The sequence below is a fragment of the Parasteatoda tepidariorum genome, chromosome 2 (genome assembly GCF_043381705.1).
Source record: "Parasteatoda tepidariorum isolate YZ-2023 chromosome 2, CAS_Ptep_4.0, whole genome shotgun sequence".
Classification (NCBI taxonomy): domain Eukaryota; kingdom Metazoa; phylum Arthropoda; class Arachnida; order Araneae; family Theridiidae; genus Parasteatoda; species Parasteatoda tepidariorum.
The window spans coordinates 9,038,620-9,059,535 of NC_092205.1; the positions used below are offsets into that span (position 1 = coordinate 9,038,620).

At 29.5% G+C, this 20,916-nt stretch overlaps 1 protein-coding gene across 3 annotated transcripts in view; it reads right to left on the reverse strand.

Annotated features, from left to right (window-relative positions):
• Positions 1-17,686, reverse strand: part of LOC107456407 (small ribosomal subunit protein eS10B) — a 48,467-nt gene extending 30,781 nt beyond the window's left edge. Inside the window, exons 1-5 of one of the 3 annotated variants that reach the window (XM_071177147.1) lie at positions 17,529-17,686; positions 14,678-15,001; positions 13,162-13,218; positions 10,878-10,933; positions 8,057-8,120 (exon numbers count right to left, since the gene is read on the reverse strand). In XM_071177147.1, the coding sequence (XP_071033248.1) occupies positions 8,082-8,120; positions 10,878-10,933; positions 13,162-13,218; positions 14,678-14,996 (471 nt within the window). In that variant the 5' untranslated portion in view covers positions 14,997-15,001; positions 17,529-17,686 and the 3' untranslated portion in view covers positions 8,057-8,081. Of the gene's footprint in view, positions 1-8,033; positions 8,121-10,877; positions 10,934-13,161; positions 13,219-14,677; positions 15,002-17,219; positions 17,292-17,528 lie in introns of those variants that run through there. The other 2 variants (XM_016074263.3, XM_043039867.2) reach the window with 2 other exon arrangements.
• Between the last annotated feature and the right edge of the window lie 3,230 nt (positions 17,687-20,916).

Sequence of the window (20,916 nt, forward strand, 5' to 3'; positions counted from 1 at the left end):
TTTTTGTAGAAAAAAAAAGGAAATAAACCGTTTTTCCTCTTAACCTGCAATGAATGCAGAAGCAACCACGAGGGTTAGTGAGCAAAATGAAGAGGTAGTGGTGCCTTCCAGTTTTTTAAATAATTGTTAAATTATTGGTTATTAACATGCGTACTTAAAAAAATAAAAAAAACATTTTTCAGTATTAAGAAATAATTAAAAAGTGTCTTCAGCTGGAATAGAACCCACGATCTCACAGTTTTGTGTTAGATTTCATAATCATCAGCCCCAAATATACACACCTGCCTTGAGGATATTTTTAAATTTTTTTTTTATAATTTAATAAATTAAGTCATTTGGATACTTGACTTTCTTGAAAAATGCTTTCCAAATTACCATTTTTAACATTTATATCAAGTATCTTCAGATCATTTAGAAGTAAATCATAATTCGGCTTATCTTATTCATTTTCAGCTTATGTATATGCACTAAAAATAAAATCAAAACTAGACTAGATATAACACAAAGACTGCAAATTTAACTGTCGGATATAAAACCGCATTAAAGATTGAAAATGATAAAACGATGAAAAATCTACATTCCTCGAATTAAATATTTTAAAAATAGTCTGTTTGTAGGTTATAATATTCGTAATTACCTTACTAAACTTTAATCGTAATATCGGGGCTCCGCCGATGGAAGACATTTAATATATCAATGGAACACACTAAAGCTTTATATCAATTAGCAATTAGTTTTAGAATTACAATTAAAGAATAATTATTATAAGATTATTATAGAATGAATATAGAATTAATAATTATTATAGAGTGAAAGGTTTTAAAAGACAAATATTTGTTAATGTTTAATATTTAATCTAAGAAAAAACATAACCCATATTGAAATCCAACGAATAGCCCCTGATAAATTTCGTGACGAAAAAAAATTGAAGCCTAATTGATTTCCGGATTTTAGAAACACCTTCTAGTTTTAATGTTCAATCAAATTGGTTTCGATGTCTTTCATCCCACCTTTCTCACTAGTGATTCAGCATCTTTTGATATCACTTTTGTTTCGTTCTTACTTAATGTTAATTTGTTTGCGACAGTTATGTTTTTACTACTTTTTTGCGTATTAATTGTTTTTTGAATTGACAATTTCAATAATCTTTTAGGTATTTAAAATTGCAGCATATCACATGAAAGTATTAAGTATATATCATTTTTCCTATAAAATAAAATAAAAAAGAGTTCTGATTCTTAGGAACAGATATTAAATAGTCTCATGATCGAATGATGGAGCATAATTACCCTTTAAACAAATCAAAAAAATTTTTACCTTTTAAATTTGCTTATTTTTAAATAATTTATTAATACTCAAATTATTTAAAAGATGATATGACAACGAAGTTTTTTATTTTATTCAGTCATTTATTTATATTTTTCCATTTTTTTATTTATTTTTATTACAATAAATTAAATGCACACATTTAAAAGAAAAACAAAGCTGTCAAAATTTAATATATAGTTTCGATTTATAATTTTAAGAAATTCTATCGACTTTGATTAGGAAATTAAAAACCTTATTAATAAAAAAATTGAGAAGCCTTATTAACTTTAAACACATAATAACAACAAAAAGGAGTTAAAAATAGAAACAAACATGATCAATAAACACTAAAACCATAAGCTAACTAAATAAATTAATTTAGTGTACGAAATATAATATTACAAATTAAACATATTTCATATTTAGGGGAAACATGGAAAATTTGGTTTTACCGTAGTTTTAAACAATTTTTTTCTCATGTTTTTTAGCTGATGATCATTTGATTTCAATGCTCTATTAAACAAAATCATATGTTGTTTCTGTCTATTAGCAGTAAGTAAAATTAGAATAAAATTACATTTGTTGTATCCATTTTATCCAGAACAGACCAAATCAAGAGTTTTGGCAAACAGGCCAGTCAAAGAGCGAATTGAATACTGGCCCGCCATTTAAATAAATAGACAAAAAAATTTCAATGTATATATAAAAAACTGCGCAAACCTTTCACGTTTTCCCTAAAATCAAATTGATTTACCTAAATTGATTTAATAGACATATTTGCTTACCTCCAACGTTAAAGATTTATGTCTTCTTAATATCCTACGAAAATTTGATATAGAAATTCCTATTTCATTCTCTTACGATTGATTTGAGAAATAGCAAAATTGAATCAACTACAATAATTAAATAAATTAAACAATTAAGCCAGTTGAAACATTTAGGATAATTAATGGAAAAAAAAAAGCTTTTATAATAAATTAGAAAAAATATCTAAATTTTGTAAGAGAAAAAAATTTGAATTGAAGGAGTCCCAATTTAAAGACACTATGGAAATCTCAAGACAGGTTCTAACAAGACTCTCCCCCTATTTACAGCCCTAGAAATGTTTTCTTCTTAGAAATTTATGACCAGAAATCAAACAAAAGGGTGTTTCTGTGGATATCTGATATTTCCGAAGTTAGGAAAAAAGAGCTCCTAGGCAATATCAAGAAGCTAAAAACATTTTCTCACAGTGTAAAGTGAGGAGGCTACTTGACAACTCTGTGGGTGGTAGCTACGAAAGTGGGGATATTTTCATCGGTGGAAAAAGCGTTTTATTGCTCTTTTGGTTAGGAAAGTGAAGAATAACAATTATTTTATAATTGTAAACACTTCGATTAGATTTTGAAAAGCATCCGACTATGCAAAAAAGAAAAAACAATCTGAATAAAAACTTTAAAATAAGTGGGATCTGGGGGCCCTCTTGAGTTATAAATAATAAATGAGTTAAAAATAAATAAAAAAAAATTAAATTTTTAGACTTTTCAGGGGCCCCATCAGAACTCGGGGCCCATCCTTAAAAACGGCTCTGCAGTAAGCAAAATGTGCCTGAATCAACCTAATCATAGTAATTAGAAAACACGCCTGAAAAAAACACTTTGAACTGAGGTATAGAATTCGACGATCAACATAAACGGCGAAATACACCAGAGACCAGAAATTTTCGAGATTCTGTTCCGCATTTATAACATCCTTGGTATTGTATATATTTAATCACCCATAAAAGAAATAACTATCTAATGTCACTTGGAGCCAAAAATAATTTCGTGCCTTATGATTACTAGGAAAAAAAAGATGTTGAAAAAAGAACTTTTTTACATATCTTAAAAATAGTCAATTGACCGCTATTGAAGGTTTAGTGTTAAAACATGAATGCATTTGTGTGACTAGAGAAGATAATTATTAAATTGGAAACTCTTGTCATTTGTTAAATTTATTGATAAAGTAAATAACAAAATTAGAGAGTTAATAATAAGCAAAATTAAGAAAATGTGGGCTTACCCTGCTTGTTACACTCAATAAGGCAGGGCTCAAAAATTCCCCGCGGACAACGAATTTCTCGAATCCGACGTCCGCGCGGAAGGCCATTTTCCCGTTAATGTTCGTGATACATTTTCAATTTTAGTTACCTTACAAGAGTTTAGGACCTCACATCTAAAATGACCCTCTAATCTAGAAAACAGCAACATACTGCGTATGGTGGAATTGATGTTTTCTCTGTCTAGGAGTTCTGTAGCAGTTGAAGGATCTATTCAGCAATGATCTTACAAAACCCCTTTCAGATTTCTGTGCAGAAACCTCTGTAAATCTTTGGTTTGATTGTGGAACTGGCAAACGTCATATTTGATTTATTTAAAAAAACGTAGTACCCTCGGATAAATTGACATTCCAGATAACTTGACTTTAAAGTCAAGTTATCTGGAGTATTATCTATTAGTAACCTAGTATTTCTCTTATTACTGTATAATGTAATCCTAGTAACTACTAATTCATTGTGCAATTTATATAAATGTTTGTAATAAATAAGAGAAAATTATGTTTTAATTTATTTAGAAGCTACGGGTTAGTTTCAGAAGAGGACGGGTAAAATTTCTGAGTTATTTCGAGCCTATAAGAACTACAAAATTCTATTGAGACTATTATACAATTTTTTTAAATTAGTTATACGTTAGACTGTTATATTTCGTTGTAAAAAAAACTTTAATTCTTCCACATAGGTTTGTCCTTCCTCGATTGTGCAAACGATTTGCCTTCATTTCAGCGATAATAAATAACTATTTCAAAAATACATCCTATTTTTATGCTATTTTAAATAAAACATTATCTATTTTAAGAATTTTAACCAAAGAAACAGGGTATCTGTTACAATTTAGATTTTCTAATCCATGACTAATTCCAAGAATTTTTCATGACTCACCGAAGTTACTATTCGACAAATTTACAATACAAAAACACAACAATAAATTTAATAATTTTCCTTTATCTGCTCAAGCAGGCAGAATTAGTCTTTAACCACTTGCTGGTTACTCTCAAAGACCCGTGGCAGAATCGCGGGCAACATGCTGAAAAACAATTTAAAAAATTCGCAATTGAATGACTTGCTTCAGCTAGAATTTGAAATTGATAAACTAAAAAAAATTTGAAATCGCAGAAGTTTAAGATAAAAGTAAGTAGATAATTAACTCTATAAATGATGTTCTTTCATTCATTTTTTGAAAGAACGCCTTAATTTTTAATGAAACACCATAAGAACATTCTATATTTTAATAAAATGTGACCTGTGATTGGGGATTTTATTACTAATTCAGACATTCGGAACACTGTGAAATTGGGGAGGTAAATTCCATTTTTAAAATGAGATTTTTCAGCTACCTAAATCCATGACTTTTTTTTTAAATAGTTAAAATCATGACAAATTTTGTTCAATACCGAAATCTGACTTTTCAGGCGCGTAGATACCCAGAACATTTTACGTAGGAGAAATAGATCATGACAAATTCAGTTTTATCTTCATTGGTATATTAACAGTTTGAGAAAAGTGAGATTAACCAGGGTTGCTTTTAGTAGCATAAAGGATGAAAATAGTTGCCGAAATAAGAACAAAAATTTTTCAATAATATGACTACAATTTTATTAAATGATTTGTCATATACCATGATCCATTCAGTCAAGTTGGTGGCAAATATGATAATTAATATATAAACATTAGTGTTCTAGCACTAAATTTTCCCAACAAAAAAATCAGTCGGTCTGCTTTTATAAAAAAAAAAATAAACCTTTTATTTAAAAAAAAAAGGTCTCTTTATCATCGAATATACACATACCACCAGTGACAGTGAAAAATATAATAAAAATTTTCTTATTATAAGGTAAGATCTGGAATACATATAAAAAAAATTTTATTAAAAGATTTCCCCAAAGAAGTACCAGCCAATTTTCGAAAACTCAGGTCGGATTTTTTTAAAAAACATTTTCAGATTGTTAAATCTGACATCATCCATGAAGCTAATCCGTATTCTACTTTTAATAATTTTATTGAACAATAGAATTAAGTTTATTAATGCTAAAATGTTGAATTAGAGTTATGCATGTGAGTTTTCTTAATTCTGTCATGCTAAATTAAGTCCGATCACCTTAAATCATTCCACTTTTTTTTCATTAGACTTAACATATTGCTTTAAATTCATGGAAATAATTTTTATGAAATAAAATGTATTTCAATATGAAATAAATTTATAATTTTCAAACCAACGTTTTTTATTAGTTCTCTGTGAAACATATAAAAGGTTTAAAATGATTTTTCATATGTATGAACATATTCCTATGGCCAGAAAATTGATAAGGTTCCTTAATTAACTAATTAATTTATTTTTTCATCATTTATAGATATTCACTAGCAATATTTCTTTATCATTGTTATTCTCTATTATTATGATTTGATATTTTATTTTTTGATCCCAAATTAACAGTTTAAAACAATACGTGGTATTCTTTTATTATAAAATATTCCTGTAATAATAAAATTTTATGAAAAACATTGAAAACGGTATGAAACTTTATTTTGAAATTACTTAATAGCAAATGCGTTATATTTACTTTTATGATAAGCCTTACACAAAATTATTTCCAGCCAAACCTGTTATTAGGAATTAACACTACATAATGTTACAAAACAATCTGGTCAAAATCATGAACTAATTGTAATGCAACCAATCTCTTTCATGTGCAGGATCCCCCCTGCCCACACTATCCTTTTTTTTAGAATGTTTCACCTTCTCATCTCTCAAAAATTTTCTACCTTCGATCAGGGGTGATTGTGAGCCCAACTCAAAATTGCGGAAAATTTCCAGAGTTTAAAATAAAAAAAGAAGTTTAAATTGAAAAAAATTTAAACGTTTTCCCCCCCTTTTTCTCAATAATTCTTAGATTACTTAAAATATATCAAAAATTTTACACATGCCTGTACCATTTACACTTACCAATGATGACCTGGAGAAGTAATTAACCCTCTTGGTGGCGCTTACTTGAAATAGTTTTACTCTTAGATGGGCAAACATATTTAAAGGAGTTCCCCCTGAAATGGGCAGGGGTCAGACAAAAGGAATGCCTCCCCTCTTTTCTTCCGTTTGCTGTTAAGGGAATTATTTACGCTCTATGTGGTCAGCTTTTGGATGGGAGGGTCAGCCAAGGAAATGACAGTTTGNATCCCAAATTAACAGTTTAAAACAATACGTGGTATTCTTTTATTATAAAATATTCCTGTAATAATAAAATTTTATGAAAAACATTGAAAACGGTATGAAACTTTATTTTGAAATTACTTAATAGCAAATGCGTTATATTTACTTTTATGATAAGCCTTACACAAAATTATTTCCAGCCAAACCTGTTATTAGGAATTAACATTACATAATGTTACTAAACAATCTGGTCAAAATCATGAACTAATTGTAATGCAACCAATCTCTTTCATATGCAGGATCCCCCTGTCCACACTATCCTTTTCTTTTTAGAACGTTTCACCTTCTCATCTCTCAAAAATTCTCTACCTTCGATCAGGGGTGATTGTGAGCCCAAGTCAAAATTCCGGAAAATTTCCAGAGTTTAAAATAAAAAAAGAAGTTTAAATTGAAAAAATATTTAAACAACGTTTTTTCCCCTTTTTCGCAATACTTCTTAGTTTACTTAAAATATATCAAAAATTTTACACATACCTATGATGACCTGGAGAAGTAATTAAAATTTACAAATATGTCATTTTTTGAGTTTATGAATATGACAACTATTTACTGATAAAAATGAATATTAATCATGAATATAAGCTTATAAAGTATCTCTCTGGCTCTCCCTTACAAGCAAATGAAATAAAATGTGTTCTTAAATTCCACNGTAATTAAAATTTACAAATATGTCTTTCTTTTTTGAGTTTATGAATATAACAACTATTTACTGATAAAAAATGAATATTAATCATGAATATAAGCTTATAAAGTATCTCTCTGGCTCTCCCTTACAAGCAAATAAAATAAAATGTGTTCTTAAATTCCACTTTTGAAAATTTGATTTCCGGAAACTTCCGTGATCAATAATTTTTTGAAACGTCTGGACCTTAGATCTCCGGATCACTGTTAGCGAAAAATCCGGATTTTTCCGGAGCACAATCAGCCCTGCTCGATGCAGGATCTAATTTTAAGTCATAAAAGAACGACATTTTGTTTTAAAAAATTGTTCCTATCAACTAACTATAGGAAAGCTGAAAAATTAAGTACCTTAAAGGGCCCTTATTTTAGCAGTTTTTAAGGACCGTTGGAACCTTGTTAGTATATTTGGAGAAAATTAAATGCCTTTAATTACTAGAATTCATTTCAATTAATTTTTTTAGTATTTGAAACCTCACGACTTACAGTAGATTCTACACTTTAACATGAAAAAGTCTTATATTAGCCCCAAGTGTTCTCTGCAGGGAAAAACCAGTTTTTCTATGTTATCTTATCAGACAAGGAAATAGTATATCCAAGAGAAACATTAGTTCAAATCTACCTTTAAGCTAAACCACCAGTCTGTTAATTTAAAGAAAATATTTTCATGCTATCATAAATAACCATACATACCTTTCATATTATTAAATTCAATATGATACATGTACATTGCATGTTATCTACTAAAAATAAAAAGATCAAACAAAATTTTGTAGACACTTTTTTATTAATTTTTTTCTTTATATACATATAAAATTATTGGGGAGGAGCACGACCACGTCCAAATCCACCTTTCTGCAAAAGAAAAATATATCCCTAATTAGTCAAGACATTCATTCACTATAGACATTAAAATTTTATATTATGTAATGCAATTGATATTCTACAATGTAATGAGCAATGAATTGAAAGCATATAACAACCAAGAACTCTATAATATGTAACCTGTTATCTTTTAAATGTAACATCTGAAAAAACCTTTCAAGACCTATAAGATAAAAGAATTTTCTATTGCATAATAAAATCCAGAGAGGTACATGAAAAACCTATACTGGTTGGACTTATGCATAATGTAAGCAACGCTAAGTAAATGTATATTTACAGCAATTTTCATCTAAACATAGATTCTTTTCCACTCACTTATAGTGTAGATGAGTTCACTGATTTGAAGCAATTTCAAATGCATCACACTATTTTATTCTAAATGTAAGCAAATAGTCTGAAAGCAGAAATTTTGCTTAAAAGGACGCCATTATACACATAATTTGGCACAAGTGAAGACACCTTCACTGTTTAAATAATGGAAAGATCAAAGTTTCAGAACTGAGCTTTAAAGTTTGTATAAAATGTAACATTTTTATGACTAATAATTGTAATCGACGTTAGAATAATTCAACATGAATCTCAATAACTGATTTTTTTCTACATACTTAAAATTACCAACATCGAATAAATAGAATTTTCCATGAAGCGTTCCTTGTGCTGGCAGCATCCTCTTAAGCAAATTATAGATTAAAAAATATATCAAATTGTCATCTTTTGAACACGCTATGTACTTAAATATTAATTTAAGACAGTAACATCACGGATCTTTAGTAAGATCAAAAGATATTTCTTTAGCATAATGAAATCCAGGGAGGTACATAACCTAACCTGGTTGGACTTATGCAAAATAAAATATAAAAACAGTTGCAACTTACAAATAACTTATCAGAAGCAAAATCTACAAATAACTTATCTGGAGCAAAAATGTAATACATCAAATGTCATTTTTAAAAGTAATTAATTAGCTATAGCCATGCTTAGTATGTTGACACATGCTAGATCAGTTATATGTAAAAATCTGAGAAAAGAAAATTTTTTTTCTCCCTAAATATATAAAACTGCTAACAATTTGAAACAAAAACAAAATAGTCACATCGGAATTTGTTTAAAACTGACAGCATCCTCTTAAGCAAACTATTGATAAAAAATAAAACATATCAAATTGTCATCTTTTGGAACAAGCTACCTAAAAAATTAATTTAAGATAGTAAGTAAACAAAAGATATCTCTTTAGCATAGTGAAATCCAGGGAGGCATATAATCTAACCTGGTTGGACTTATGCAAAATAAAATATAAAAACGAACATAACAAACATAATATTAGAAAGGAGCAAAAATGCAATACATTAACTGTCATTTTTTTAAAAAGTAATTAATTACCTATACCATGCCTAGCATGCAAGATCAGTTATGTGTAAAAATGCCAATGTTAACTTTTAACACTAATATATATTTTCAAAATTTCCACAAAACTACACAAAAAGTAATTCTAAGATAATAGAAAGGACGAATGAAGCAACAAACTAGAAGAGAAAGTATCCTGAGAAATTCCATAATTCTAAGCTTAGAAATTATTAATTTCTATTAATGGTTATTCTGTCTCTCTTCATAATTAATACAAGTTTTACATGTTAAGGTAAGATCTTTAAATCTTCACTTAAACAACCTAACATTAATTATACATCAATTGAACCAATAAAAATATATTTAGATTAACAATTCAGATTTCAATTATTTGGAGCATGACATGTTTATTAAACATTCTTCTAAAATTAAACTCAGTGGCGTGACAGTCTGTAGAGGACCAAGGCCTACTGTGCCCACCACAGTTTTCTTACCCTGGGAATCATATGTGCAAGAGTAGATGATCTGGCTGGGTGGGCAGCCGAACGCAGAACCCAGTGTCTAGTCGCCAAGTATGTTTGGCACTCATTTTATCGACCCACTGAAAGGATGAAAGCTCGGCACGAGGCTAGAGAGTGCGAAGCACCACCACTACACACTTTTCGCAACATGAAAAACACAAAGTTACAAATTTTTTGAACCATTTGTTTCAGTTATAAAACTTAAAAAACTGGAGAAGTAACTGAAATTCAGCTAAATCTTGTTTGATTTAATCACATGTCTTAAAATATATAATAATGGCTAAATAATTATAAAAATATTCTTAAAAAAAAACTTTGAATTTTTTTTTTAAATTTTAATAACTGGACAAAATGTCTTAAAAGTTAGCTCCATAAATCAACTAATTATCAATTATTAAATTAATTCTTTATAAGCCAATTAATACAGGTTAAAATTATAAAAACTAATAAGTTCCAAACTTGTATTACTTCGATACAATTGGCTAAAAAAAATCTGATCTTTCATACATTTTGTTTTATAATCTAGGTTGAGCCAAAAAATATACTAAATACAAAGAACTAAGACTAACCAAACATTACTTCAAAAGGAATCAAATTTAGCCATGTTCCATTGGCGGACTTTTTCTTTTTCAAACACTTACTTAACTTCTCATAGGCAAGAGTTTATTGAATAAGAAAACACTAAACTATGTCTCTTTAGATCTACTTAAAAAATAGCCTAAACCATGCAACTCTATTCACTTATTACCTCAAGTTTATTAAAAACATAAAATAGCCATACACATAGAAATGAGATGCAATAAAAAACTAAGCAGATATTAGGAAGCGAAAATTTATAAAAAGAAAGAAAACTTAAACCTACAAATTCTAATTTGGGCTCGGTACCAAGTCCAACATCTCCTCGTTTATCAGGACCACCTGAAAAAGATTTACAAAAATGTAATGCACATTTTTCCTTTCTTTCTTTAACCCTTTCGCGACGCAAAGCGCGCTTACCGCTGAGGCCGGCAGTCTCTCTAGCGTGTGTCTCCCCAGGGCCGGAGGGTTTTTTGATGTTAAGCCTAATTCCATGAAATTGCCGAAATATCAGCGCGTTGTTTAATATTGTTCTGTAGAGTATTTAAGTGACATATGCTTTATATATATTTCTATGGATACTTTATTTACTTAAGTTATTTCTTGTTTAAATGTAATATAAATATTAATAAGTTTAAATATTTTGCATAATTTCCTCTATTTCCAGCTCAGTTAAAAATTTTCGACGCTTCGACATTCTAACGGTAAAAAGAAAAAAAATTCAAGCCTACAAGATCTAATTATCCACTAAAAACTAATCCGAAAATCGAAAGTAGCGAGAGATAAAAAAAACTCCCTTACTCACTGTAAATAAATATCACGTGCTAATTTAAAGAGTCCTCATAAAACATCCCCCCCTCCTATCCTTCCCCTAAAAACCACGTGAATGTACTTTCATCTTGAGTAGAAGGTCAAATCTACATGTATCTGAAACCATATGGACATACAATGCCATATTTTGGAAGAAATTTCATTTTTTAAAACGTTCCGAAACGCTGGCACAAATAAGTGACGGTCGGGGGTGAACGAGAAAACTCTCTGACACGCGGGTGTGTCGGCCGGGAAGTGAGCGCGTTTCTTGCTGTCACATATATGTGACAGTCGGCTTGAAAGGGTTAAAAAAAAGATAACTTGAAGGGGAAAAAAAAATCCAATAGTGTTGCCAAATTTTTCAACAATAAATATGGCACCTTTTAAGCACTAAGAAATATTTTTAACCACTCTCAAAAAAAAAAAAGAAGCCATAATTAGGATCTGTGCAATAATAATTATCTTTTCTTCTTCTATCGTTTAAAATTAAGCTCCTAATTTATAATCATAGAATCAATAAAATTCAAAAACTCTTTCAAAAACCTTACATAACATGATAAAACAATTAGTTTCTGATAAGTATAGCAGAGAAAATTGTGAAAATCATGCATTTTTTGTAATTTAGAACAACAGGATGGCCACTCAAATCAGATTTTAAATTTCCCTGATTTTTCCAGATAAAAGTCTTAAAATTTCCAGGTTTTTGTTTCTTTTTTTGTACAAGAATGTGTACAAGAAAAATGTCCATAATATTTTATTCAATGTTATTTTTTTAAACATATCTTGAAAAAAATAATTTATTTTGACAATTTGGCAAGATTTTTTATTTATTTTTTAATGTTTTGGTACAAAATTTTGAATCAAAAATCATATTGACCAACAAAACAGTAAAATTAAATATATATAGCTGGTTCTTAAAAAAGCCTTTTTTTTAAAAATTAAAACATATTATAAAAGGTTAAAATGAAATAGAAAAAATTAGCATTAATGCAACAATTTGTTGACAAACATTGCTGCTAGCGATTGTAAAAAAAAATGTGTGATTGGTTGGTTTGTCGAGAAAAAATAATTCACAGATTTCTTTGAATGGGAGCAGAAAAGCTTTCAGAAAAAGAGTGCAATACAAAATCTATTATTATTAAATTATGACCAACTAATTTTTGGAGAATTTTATAAAGTTAAAAATACAAAAACATTTTGCAAATAGAAAAAAAATTACCAAAGCATAGGAACAAACTTGAGAAATAAATGGACTCAGCCCAAGGACCTAATTTAAAAACAGAAGCTAATATCCTAATCCCTTTCTCCACCATACCAGAATCTTTCCTAAATTGTACAGTCCCATAGCAGTCAAAGGTTTCTACATTCGGCTAGCAAGCGTGGGAAAATTTTATATGACATTCTATTTTCACAGAGCTGTAATGGCTAAGTTGATGAAATATCAATTGTTTAGCGATACATTTCAGTTTAAAAACAGTGGGTATAATTGATGAAATAATTTAAAGTAAGAAAATTAGTAAATTTAAATTAGTGCAGTTAAAAAAAATTTCCAGCTTTTCTTTAAAATTCCCCGATTTTCCCAGTATAAAAAAATTCCCTGATAATTTCAGGTGAGTGGCCACCCTGAACAACCATTGATATGATAAAAAAAAATTAAGCCCTTCTTACGAAACCCAAATAGAAAAGCACCTTTAAGGGCTTTTAAAACAGGTAAATCAAAAATAAGCATCTTTAAGCACTAATTTAATTAAACTCAGTACCTGGAGCCCATCTGTAACCTTCTCTGTCACTAGCAGTTTTGGGAGCAGCATCTGGAGCTATAAATAAAAATGACAGGAATCAATAATTAAGCTTCCATTAACTTAAATGAGACTACATGTATTACATAAGAGAATATTATAAAAACTAACAAAAGAGTACAATAATATAATCACAACATTGTTATTATATGGGAGATCTCTTAGCAAATAAGTTTAACAAAGATATTCTTCTAGCAAAAATTATGGACTCATAAATAAATGGTACAAACCTACTAGCATCAAACGTCTTGTCAATAAAGGTGGTTTTATATGTTTTTTTTTAGTTGGTATTTGTTAACTCCAAACATTTCATACTTCGTCATCTTATAAATAAATTTCTTCAACTAGGTTGAAATGCTTTTAATTTAACTTGGTACAAACATTTTAACCTGGAATTTTTTTCTCCAGGTAATATCTTGGACAATGAAATTACATTGTAATTTAAAGTTTTGATTACTACACACAATAAAAGTATGCTGTGATACCAACTGCTTTGGATTCTACTCCACAAAATATTTTTAAAACACAGTCGTGAACTACAAACTAAAATTGGCAGATTTTTGGAAGTTGGCACCTCTGGGTATGTGATTTAAAACAATTATAATTATTATTTCAATTTAACAATTCTCTTAAAGAAATTAATTCATTTAATGCTAATTAAAATTTGTTAGATATTGCTGTGTTAAATTTTAATAAGCAAAATAATTTAGAACAAGATTTAGCACACGATACATAAAAGCATTCTTAAAATAACATTTTGATTGCTACATAATTTTTTTTAAATATTTATTCTAACAGCCAATGAAGTTTTTTTTTAAAAATAATATTTGTTAAATTTTTAAATGGAAATTTAGATAGCAATTTTCTTCAGTGGTTTTCATTTATATATTAAAGAATTAAGTTATTCTACACAGAAATATTTGTTACCCTGTAAAAAGTATATTTTCGTCAAATCAAAATGAAGAAAAAATTCATCTGCAAAATCAATTTTGATTTTATAAACCAGCTTTTTTTAGTTAATGATGACATCTTTTCTGGCAGTAAGTATTATTATTGGATTGAAAGGCAATAATTCTTAATAACAATTAAACTATAATCCATAATTTTTTTTTAAAGAAATTTACTTGCAGTACTTAAAAAAAAAAAAAAAAAAAAAAAAAATCAGATTTATATTAAAGAAAACAAGTCAATTCAATTTGCTGGAGAAAATAAAACCCTGCTAAGCAGGCACTTTATGTAAATGAAGTATAATAATTGGATCGGTGTTTCACTTATGATTATATTAACAAATTCATAAAGATTCATTAGACGATGCTCCGAAAAGAAACCAGTTAAAAAGATTTTCAACTGATTTCATAATATAAAATGCACAGAAAGTTATTGAGGGCATGAGGATTGATCTCTTAAAATATTTAGTTGCTAAAATATTGCATTAGGTCATTTAGTAATTGCAAGCAAAAATAGCAATTTAACATACCTCTAGGTCGTTGTCTGGTTGTTTCTGACCTTACTTGCCTCTTCAAAGTTGCTGGTACAATTTCGGGAGGTAAATTGAGAACATTACGGAGATATTGGATACCCTCATTGGTTAAATACCAGTAATAGTGTCGCCATGCGAACTGTTCTTTTACAAGACCTTTTGATTTCAATGATTGTAAAGCCTTGATAACATGAAGATTCGGTACATTTTCTAAATCAGGATGTTTTGGGGCATTGAAGTCTTTTCTGGCTACTAAGACGCCTTCTTTGAAAAGGTACTCGTAGATTGCTATACGATGAGCTTTTGGCATCAACATTTTGTCTGTGAATTATATAAAAAAAAGTCAGTTGCATAAAATATACAATTAGAGCTACCTATATATTTCAAAGATCAATAAAAATTCTGCCCAATTATAACTGATGTCAGTAAAGCTTAACTAATTGTGTTGATAGGTGAATAATTTAACTATTGTGGAAATAAGTTTTAATAGCAGAACTGAAAAGCTTGATTGACATCTCACACTTTTGAGAGACTACTTCCCTGTATAAGAGCTGAATGATTTATAACAAAAGAATACTCTATACACCCTAAGTGAATAAAATTTTTACTCTTCCAGTCAGGGTTGGCAGGTTTTTGACATGTGACAGTTTAAACCATGGTTTAAACCGTCACGTCAAAAACCTATATTCAATGTGAAATTTAATTAATGCACAAAATTTATATATTTTTTATAAAGGATAGTGTTTCTAAATATGTTCTAGAAAAAATAAATTGAAAATTTTGAGGAAACACTTATATTTTGAATAGTAACCAAAATCTTGTACTTTTGAAAGCTCACATCTTTTGTAATATTATGTATTCATTTTCATGTGTTATTGAAAATCTGCAGTGATATTATTAAGAAATTTATTTATAACCAAATTTAGTGTATAGTATAGATTATACTAAAAATTAGACATTTTTAAAGATAAACATTAGCAGTTTTGCACATNTGTGTTGATTTTTTAATATAATTTTTAATTTTTCACAAATTATGTCTAAATTTTCACAAAATAGGTACCTCTCAGAAAAACCTAGACAGACCCCTGAGAACTGAAAAGCTTGATTGACATCTCACACTTTTGAGAGACTACTTCCGTGTATAAGAGCTGAATGATTTATAACAAAAGAATACTCTATACACCCTAAGTGAATAAAATTTTTACTCTTCCAGTTACATTTGCAGTATTAAAACATAATTTTAGATAATGGAAAAGACTATGCCTTAAGGTAGTGTCCATGGACCAAATGGTACCGGACGGCCCATTTCTTTGAAACTGAATTTAAATTCCTAGGTTTATACCCCAAATTAAAAATATCTGTGTTCCATTAAAATTTTACTTATTTAAAAAAAGGGGCCCCCGAAGGTAGTGACATAAATTTTTTAATGTTTGTAAAGTATCATTGTATCTGATTAACCCTAGATGAAACCGTCTCATTGCAAAGAAACAAGCTCAGGGTTCTCATTGATTTAACATTCTAATAAGTTAGAATATTAAATCATTCTATATAAATTTTCTGGGGGTAACTGTATTTTATTTAGGAAGCATGTCTAAATACTATTAATTTAAAGTTAATGTATCAAAATAATTTAAAATATAAGCAACCCCCCCCCCAGCGGGCCACGGTAAAATTATCAAACATTGACAGGTCCCTGCCCTGATAAAAAGGTTAAGGAACACTGCCTTAAGGTACCTCTTTTGATTGAAGGGACACTTGCACAACAGGTTGCCTAACTAAAAGCCACATGCATATTCAGTCATATTGGTGGAAAATAATTTTAAACAAACATTTGATAAAATTAAATTACATAATTCAGAAAATAATTTCTATTTAGAATTCATTCAAAATTGAATCCTAATGATTACATATATTTTCTTTTCATTTTATAAATAATTCATTAAAAAAAGTATATAAATATTGAGGAGAACGTTAAGAAAAAGCTACACAATAATTTGAACAAAAAAGGTGTGTAAATATGCAGCACCCTAGTGACTGTAGTTTTCCCAAGCCTTGCAGATTGTGATTTTTAAAAATGATCACTCAAAAACAAAATGAACAAGCAGCACAAAAAATAAAAATTATTCAGGAGTAAATAAATAACTTTTTAGTTAATTCATCTTATAAACATCGAATGAATAAATAGAAACCAAAAAGCCTAATCTCTCTAGGCTTTTGAGAGAATCAAGGCAGTGATAACAAGATTTAGTTATTTCAAGTAATGTTGTGGATGTTCGAACTTACGTTTGTTAGAGAAAATTAATGAGAAGGTGAGGAGCTCTACGCGTTTTTTGTTTGTTTCTACAACAGGCGACCTTACACTTATTGGCGATGGGAGTTCTTTCAATAGAAAAATTATACAATTAATCCAAAACTTGATGCACAATAATAAAATATATCCTGAGTATTATAATGTAATCATGAATACAATTTATAACATTCTCAGCTCTTAAACTAAATAAATATTAAGCAACAAAATGAAATAAGGGCATAGTAAAACCTGTGAATGCAGGAGCTGGATCTTAGCTTATCGAAACTTTAAAATGGTACAAGAAAACTAATAGAGATAATGAATTTAATATAAATTGTCAGCTCTGACAATCTCACGTTAAAATTTTTCTAGATTTTTGTCTAAGAAATGTTAAAATTATAATAACAGACTGGACATCAGAATTCGTTAGGCTTATCTTGGTGCTTTCCCATTAAAGCATTAACATGTTAAAGTATGCTATACAGCTTAAAAAAATTATAAAATACGTATATTTCTAAACTTCGAACAAAAGTTTAAATTAATTCTAATATTACGTACCTGAATTATTTATTACTCCGCTACAACACGACGAACACGCGGCTGCAAATTTTGGAACGAGACAACTATGGGCTACGTCACGGTCACAGTGAAATAATGCGATGGCATTTCGACAAGCACGTTTGGTGCCATGATTACAATGGCAATTTTCACTGTACTCAAAAAATTCGCATATGCGAATTCATTGATGCGGATGAGACCCTGATTTGGAAGTTCTGACCCGTTTTCAATGGAGGTGATTTTGTCGTAGTCATGAGAGCCTGACTAGACATGAGGGGTAAAAATAATTCTCCAATGACTCTCTTATGAGCGTATGAAAACAAAAAAACATATCCAGAATGGCCATTTTTTGCAGTTTAATATGTTTCATCAATTCTATTTTATCTTGCATCCCCGTATTCACATCTGCGAAATTTCGCATGCAGTGAGTTATTGCGAAAATTGCAGGGGCGAAATTCTCGCAGCATTTTCGCTCTTGCGCCTACATGTAGCTCTTAAAAAGAGGGAAGCACAGCGCAATTCTCAGTTTTTACGATTTATGGGTCTCCAAATACCATCGAAAGATAATAAGAACCCGAATGGAGAATTATATTTTCTAGTGAAAAACTCATCATACAGGTTCCTTCCTCTCGACTGCAATCGGAGGTGGGTAAATTGACTTTTAACATTTTAGATGAGCACACTGACGAAAACACATACTAGGCTTCACAACTTCTATATAAATATTCTCATTGCTACCTTGCCGTTCGCAGCATCCTTGCGCCATTCGTTTGACAATTGACTAATCATAAAGCATGGTTTCTTGTAAATTAGCAAAGTCAAGCATCACTGACAAATATTAGTGAGCGGATGAAAGACTACTTTTATTAGCTTGTGAAGGGACCGATAATAAATAAATTAATTAATTATACAGATAAATTAATTACACGAAATTAGGTTTAAGATTTCAGACTTTTTCTTCGGTATTTCAAAATAAAGTAGTACCGTAATTAATTTCTAAATTTCCCTAATGACTGAAAAAAAGATTTTCCTGAGCTGGAAAACGCCTATTATTACAAAACCTATATTAGAAAATTCGGTAGCTATTATCACAGTTAATTAATAATCATTGGCGTCAGTAAAAGCTGAGTTATTTTTTATATCACAACAACCTGAAATGGAATAGCACAGTTAAATCTTGTTAGACATAAATTAATATTGCAAAATGGAAATAAATCTATTTGCTGAGTTAAAATTCTGTAGAAAAGGTGCTTTTTTATGTACGCATTTCCCTGCACAAATTGATGATTCTATAAAACAGAAAAATGGGAAATCCGATGAAGTGATATAAATTTTTTTTAATTCCTTATATAATCTAAATTCTTAATAAAAATTTTATTGTTTAGAGGTCTCAGTCTTTATTTGGGGGATTTTTTACGACAATAAAAATTTAATGAAAAAAGTACTTGGATACTTGAGTGTAAGATATGTATTTCAAAAAGTGAAATGCCCGCAGTGAATAGCTCACGTATAAAGCAGATTATTTGTATGATCCATATTCAGAATTAAACTGCAGTAAATGTGGTTTGCAGTGAGCCAGAAACAAATCCTGTATCTTTCTGGATAAGTTTGATTCAAATGATTGAACATTCAAGCGATAAGTGTAAACATTTTCCCCCAAATGATTTCGATTTTTGACTATCAAGAAATAGAAGAGTACCCGCAATCTGTAAATATTGTCCCTAACTTATTTTTATTTACTTAGATTATGTAAGGTCCTCAAGCAATAAATTTAGTGTCACTTTATGAAGAAAAAAAGGTATAATCTTTGAAAAAGTGGACAAACACGAATTGAATTATAGTAGGTTAAGAAAAGAAAAAAAATTATGTCGCACTTAAAAATAACTATAAAAATATCATGATCTTTAATTACAGTTTTCGAGAATACTATTATGATAGTGATGAATTTTGACAATCAGGAATTTTTATTGTTAAATCAAAAATTTTAACGTTCCGACAATCCAATTTAAGTGTTAAATCACCTTGAAAATTTAAAGCATATGGCTAAAAGAAGGTATTTCTTATAGTGTTTTTTTATGTACAAAAAGTCTATAGTATTATATTATTTATTTATTTATCGCAATCCATGTTCATATCATCATCACTAATTTGTGTTTTATTTTATTTTTCTTGAGCCAGTATGGAGAAAGATTACTCAGACCTTAGTCAGTTCATGAATAAAATATTCCACACTCTTCCAATAATTCTACTGCTCGAACCTGCCGTTTTCGCCTCTACTAAAAAGAGCACAAAAGCTCGACTGAAACTAGCTTTGAATTCCAAAAGAATTTCAGGTTCCTCTGGTGCGACTTCCAAACGCTCGAATCGACTGTCGATTTTGAGAGCTCAGAATCTCAGAGCTGAAATGTGCGAAGTGGTTTTCCTTTTCTCAAACTTACACAAAGCAGAGCTTGTTATTCGCGATTGCAATGCTCGAATACGGCATCTGGGGAGAAGACCAGTTCCATATCTCGACCTTTCCCTTCTCCTCTGTTGTATAGGAATACATTACGATATTTTCCCCTTTCTTATATTTTTCGAATTTAACTGTCAAAATTATTTTGTTAAAATTTCCACGACGCTTTCTTTTAGAACTATGTTTAATGTAGTTTCTAGTTCCATATAGTTTTCTTAACTTAAAAGTTTTTAATCTATTTGAAAACCCAATACAGAAACTAACGTACTTCCTTCTCCTATGACTCTCCACACGCTAATGAATGGTGAAAGCTTGATAAGTGGGGCCATAGGTAGAGAGTTCTGCTCTACGCCACCTGTAGCTCATTTTGATCGTCAATAAAACCGGTTGAACCTCTTCTCTTGCTTGCATCGGAGATCCCCTTACTTATGGGGGAAAGATAAACATTTAAACAGAAACAGTTAGGAAAAGCTAGCGTATAGCACATTGTGCAGCTCAACATCGTAATCGCAACGCTCGAATACGCCATCTGGGGAGAAGACCGGTTCCATATATTGACCCTCTCCGTTTCCCTCTCTTCTTCTCCTCAGTTGTATAGGAATGTACTGTGATATGCCCTTCTTTCTTAATATTTTTTGTATTTCCTTCTTAAAGAAATATTTTTTTAAAATTTCTACTACGCTTTCTTTTAGAACTATGTTCAATGTAGTTTTCAATTCAATATAGTTTCCTTACTTAAAAGGTTTTAATCTATTTGTGTGACTTAAATAAAGCTGCGTGTGAGAATCTGATAGATGAAATATATTTAAAGGTCTTTCTGACTGTGCGTGATTCAGGCAGTCGTCCAGGAAAAATAAGAACCTGATAGGGAATTATATTCTCCTAAAACTTAAAGAATCTAATGTAAAAAAAAATTTAAGAAATGAAATAATT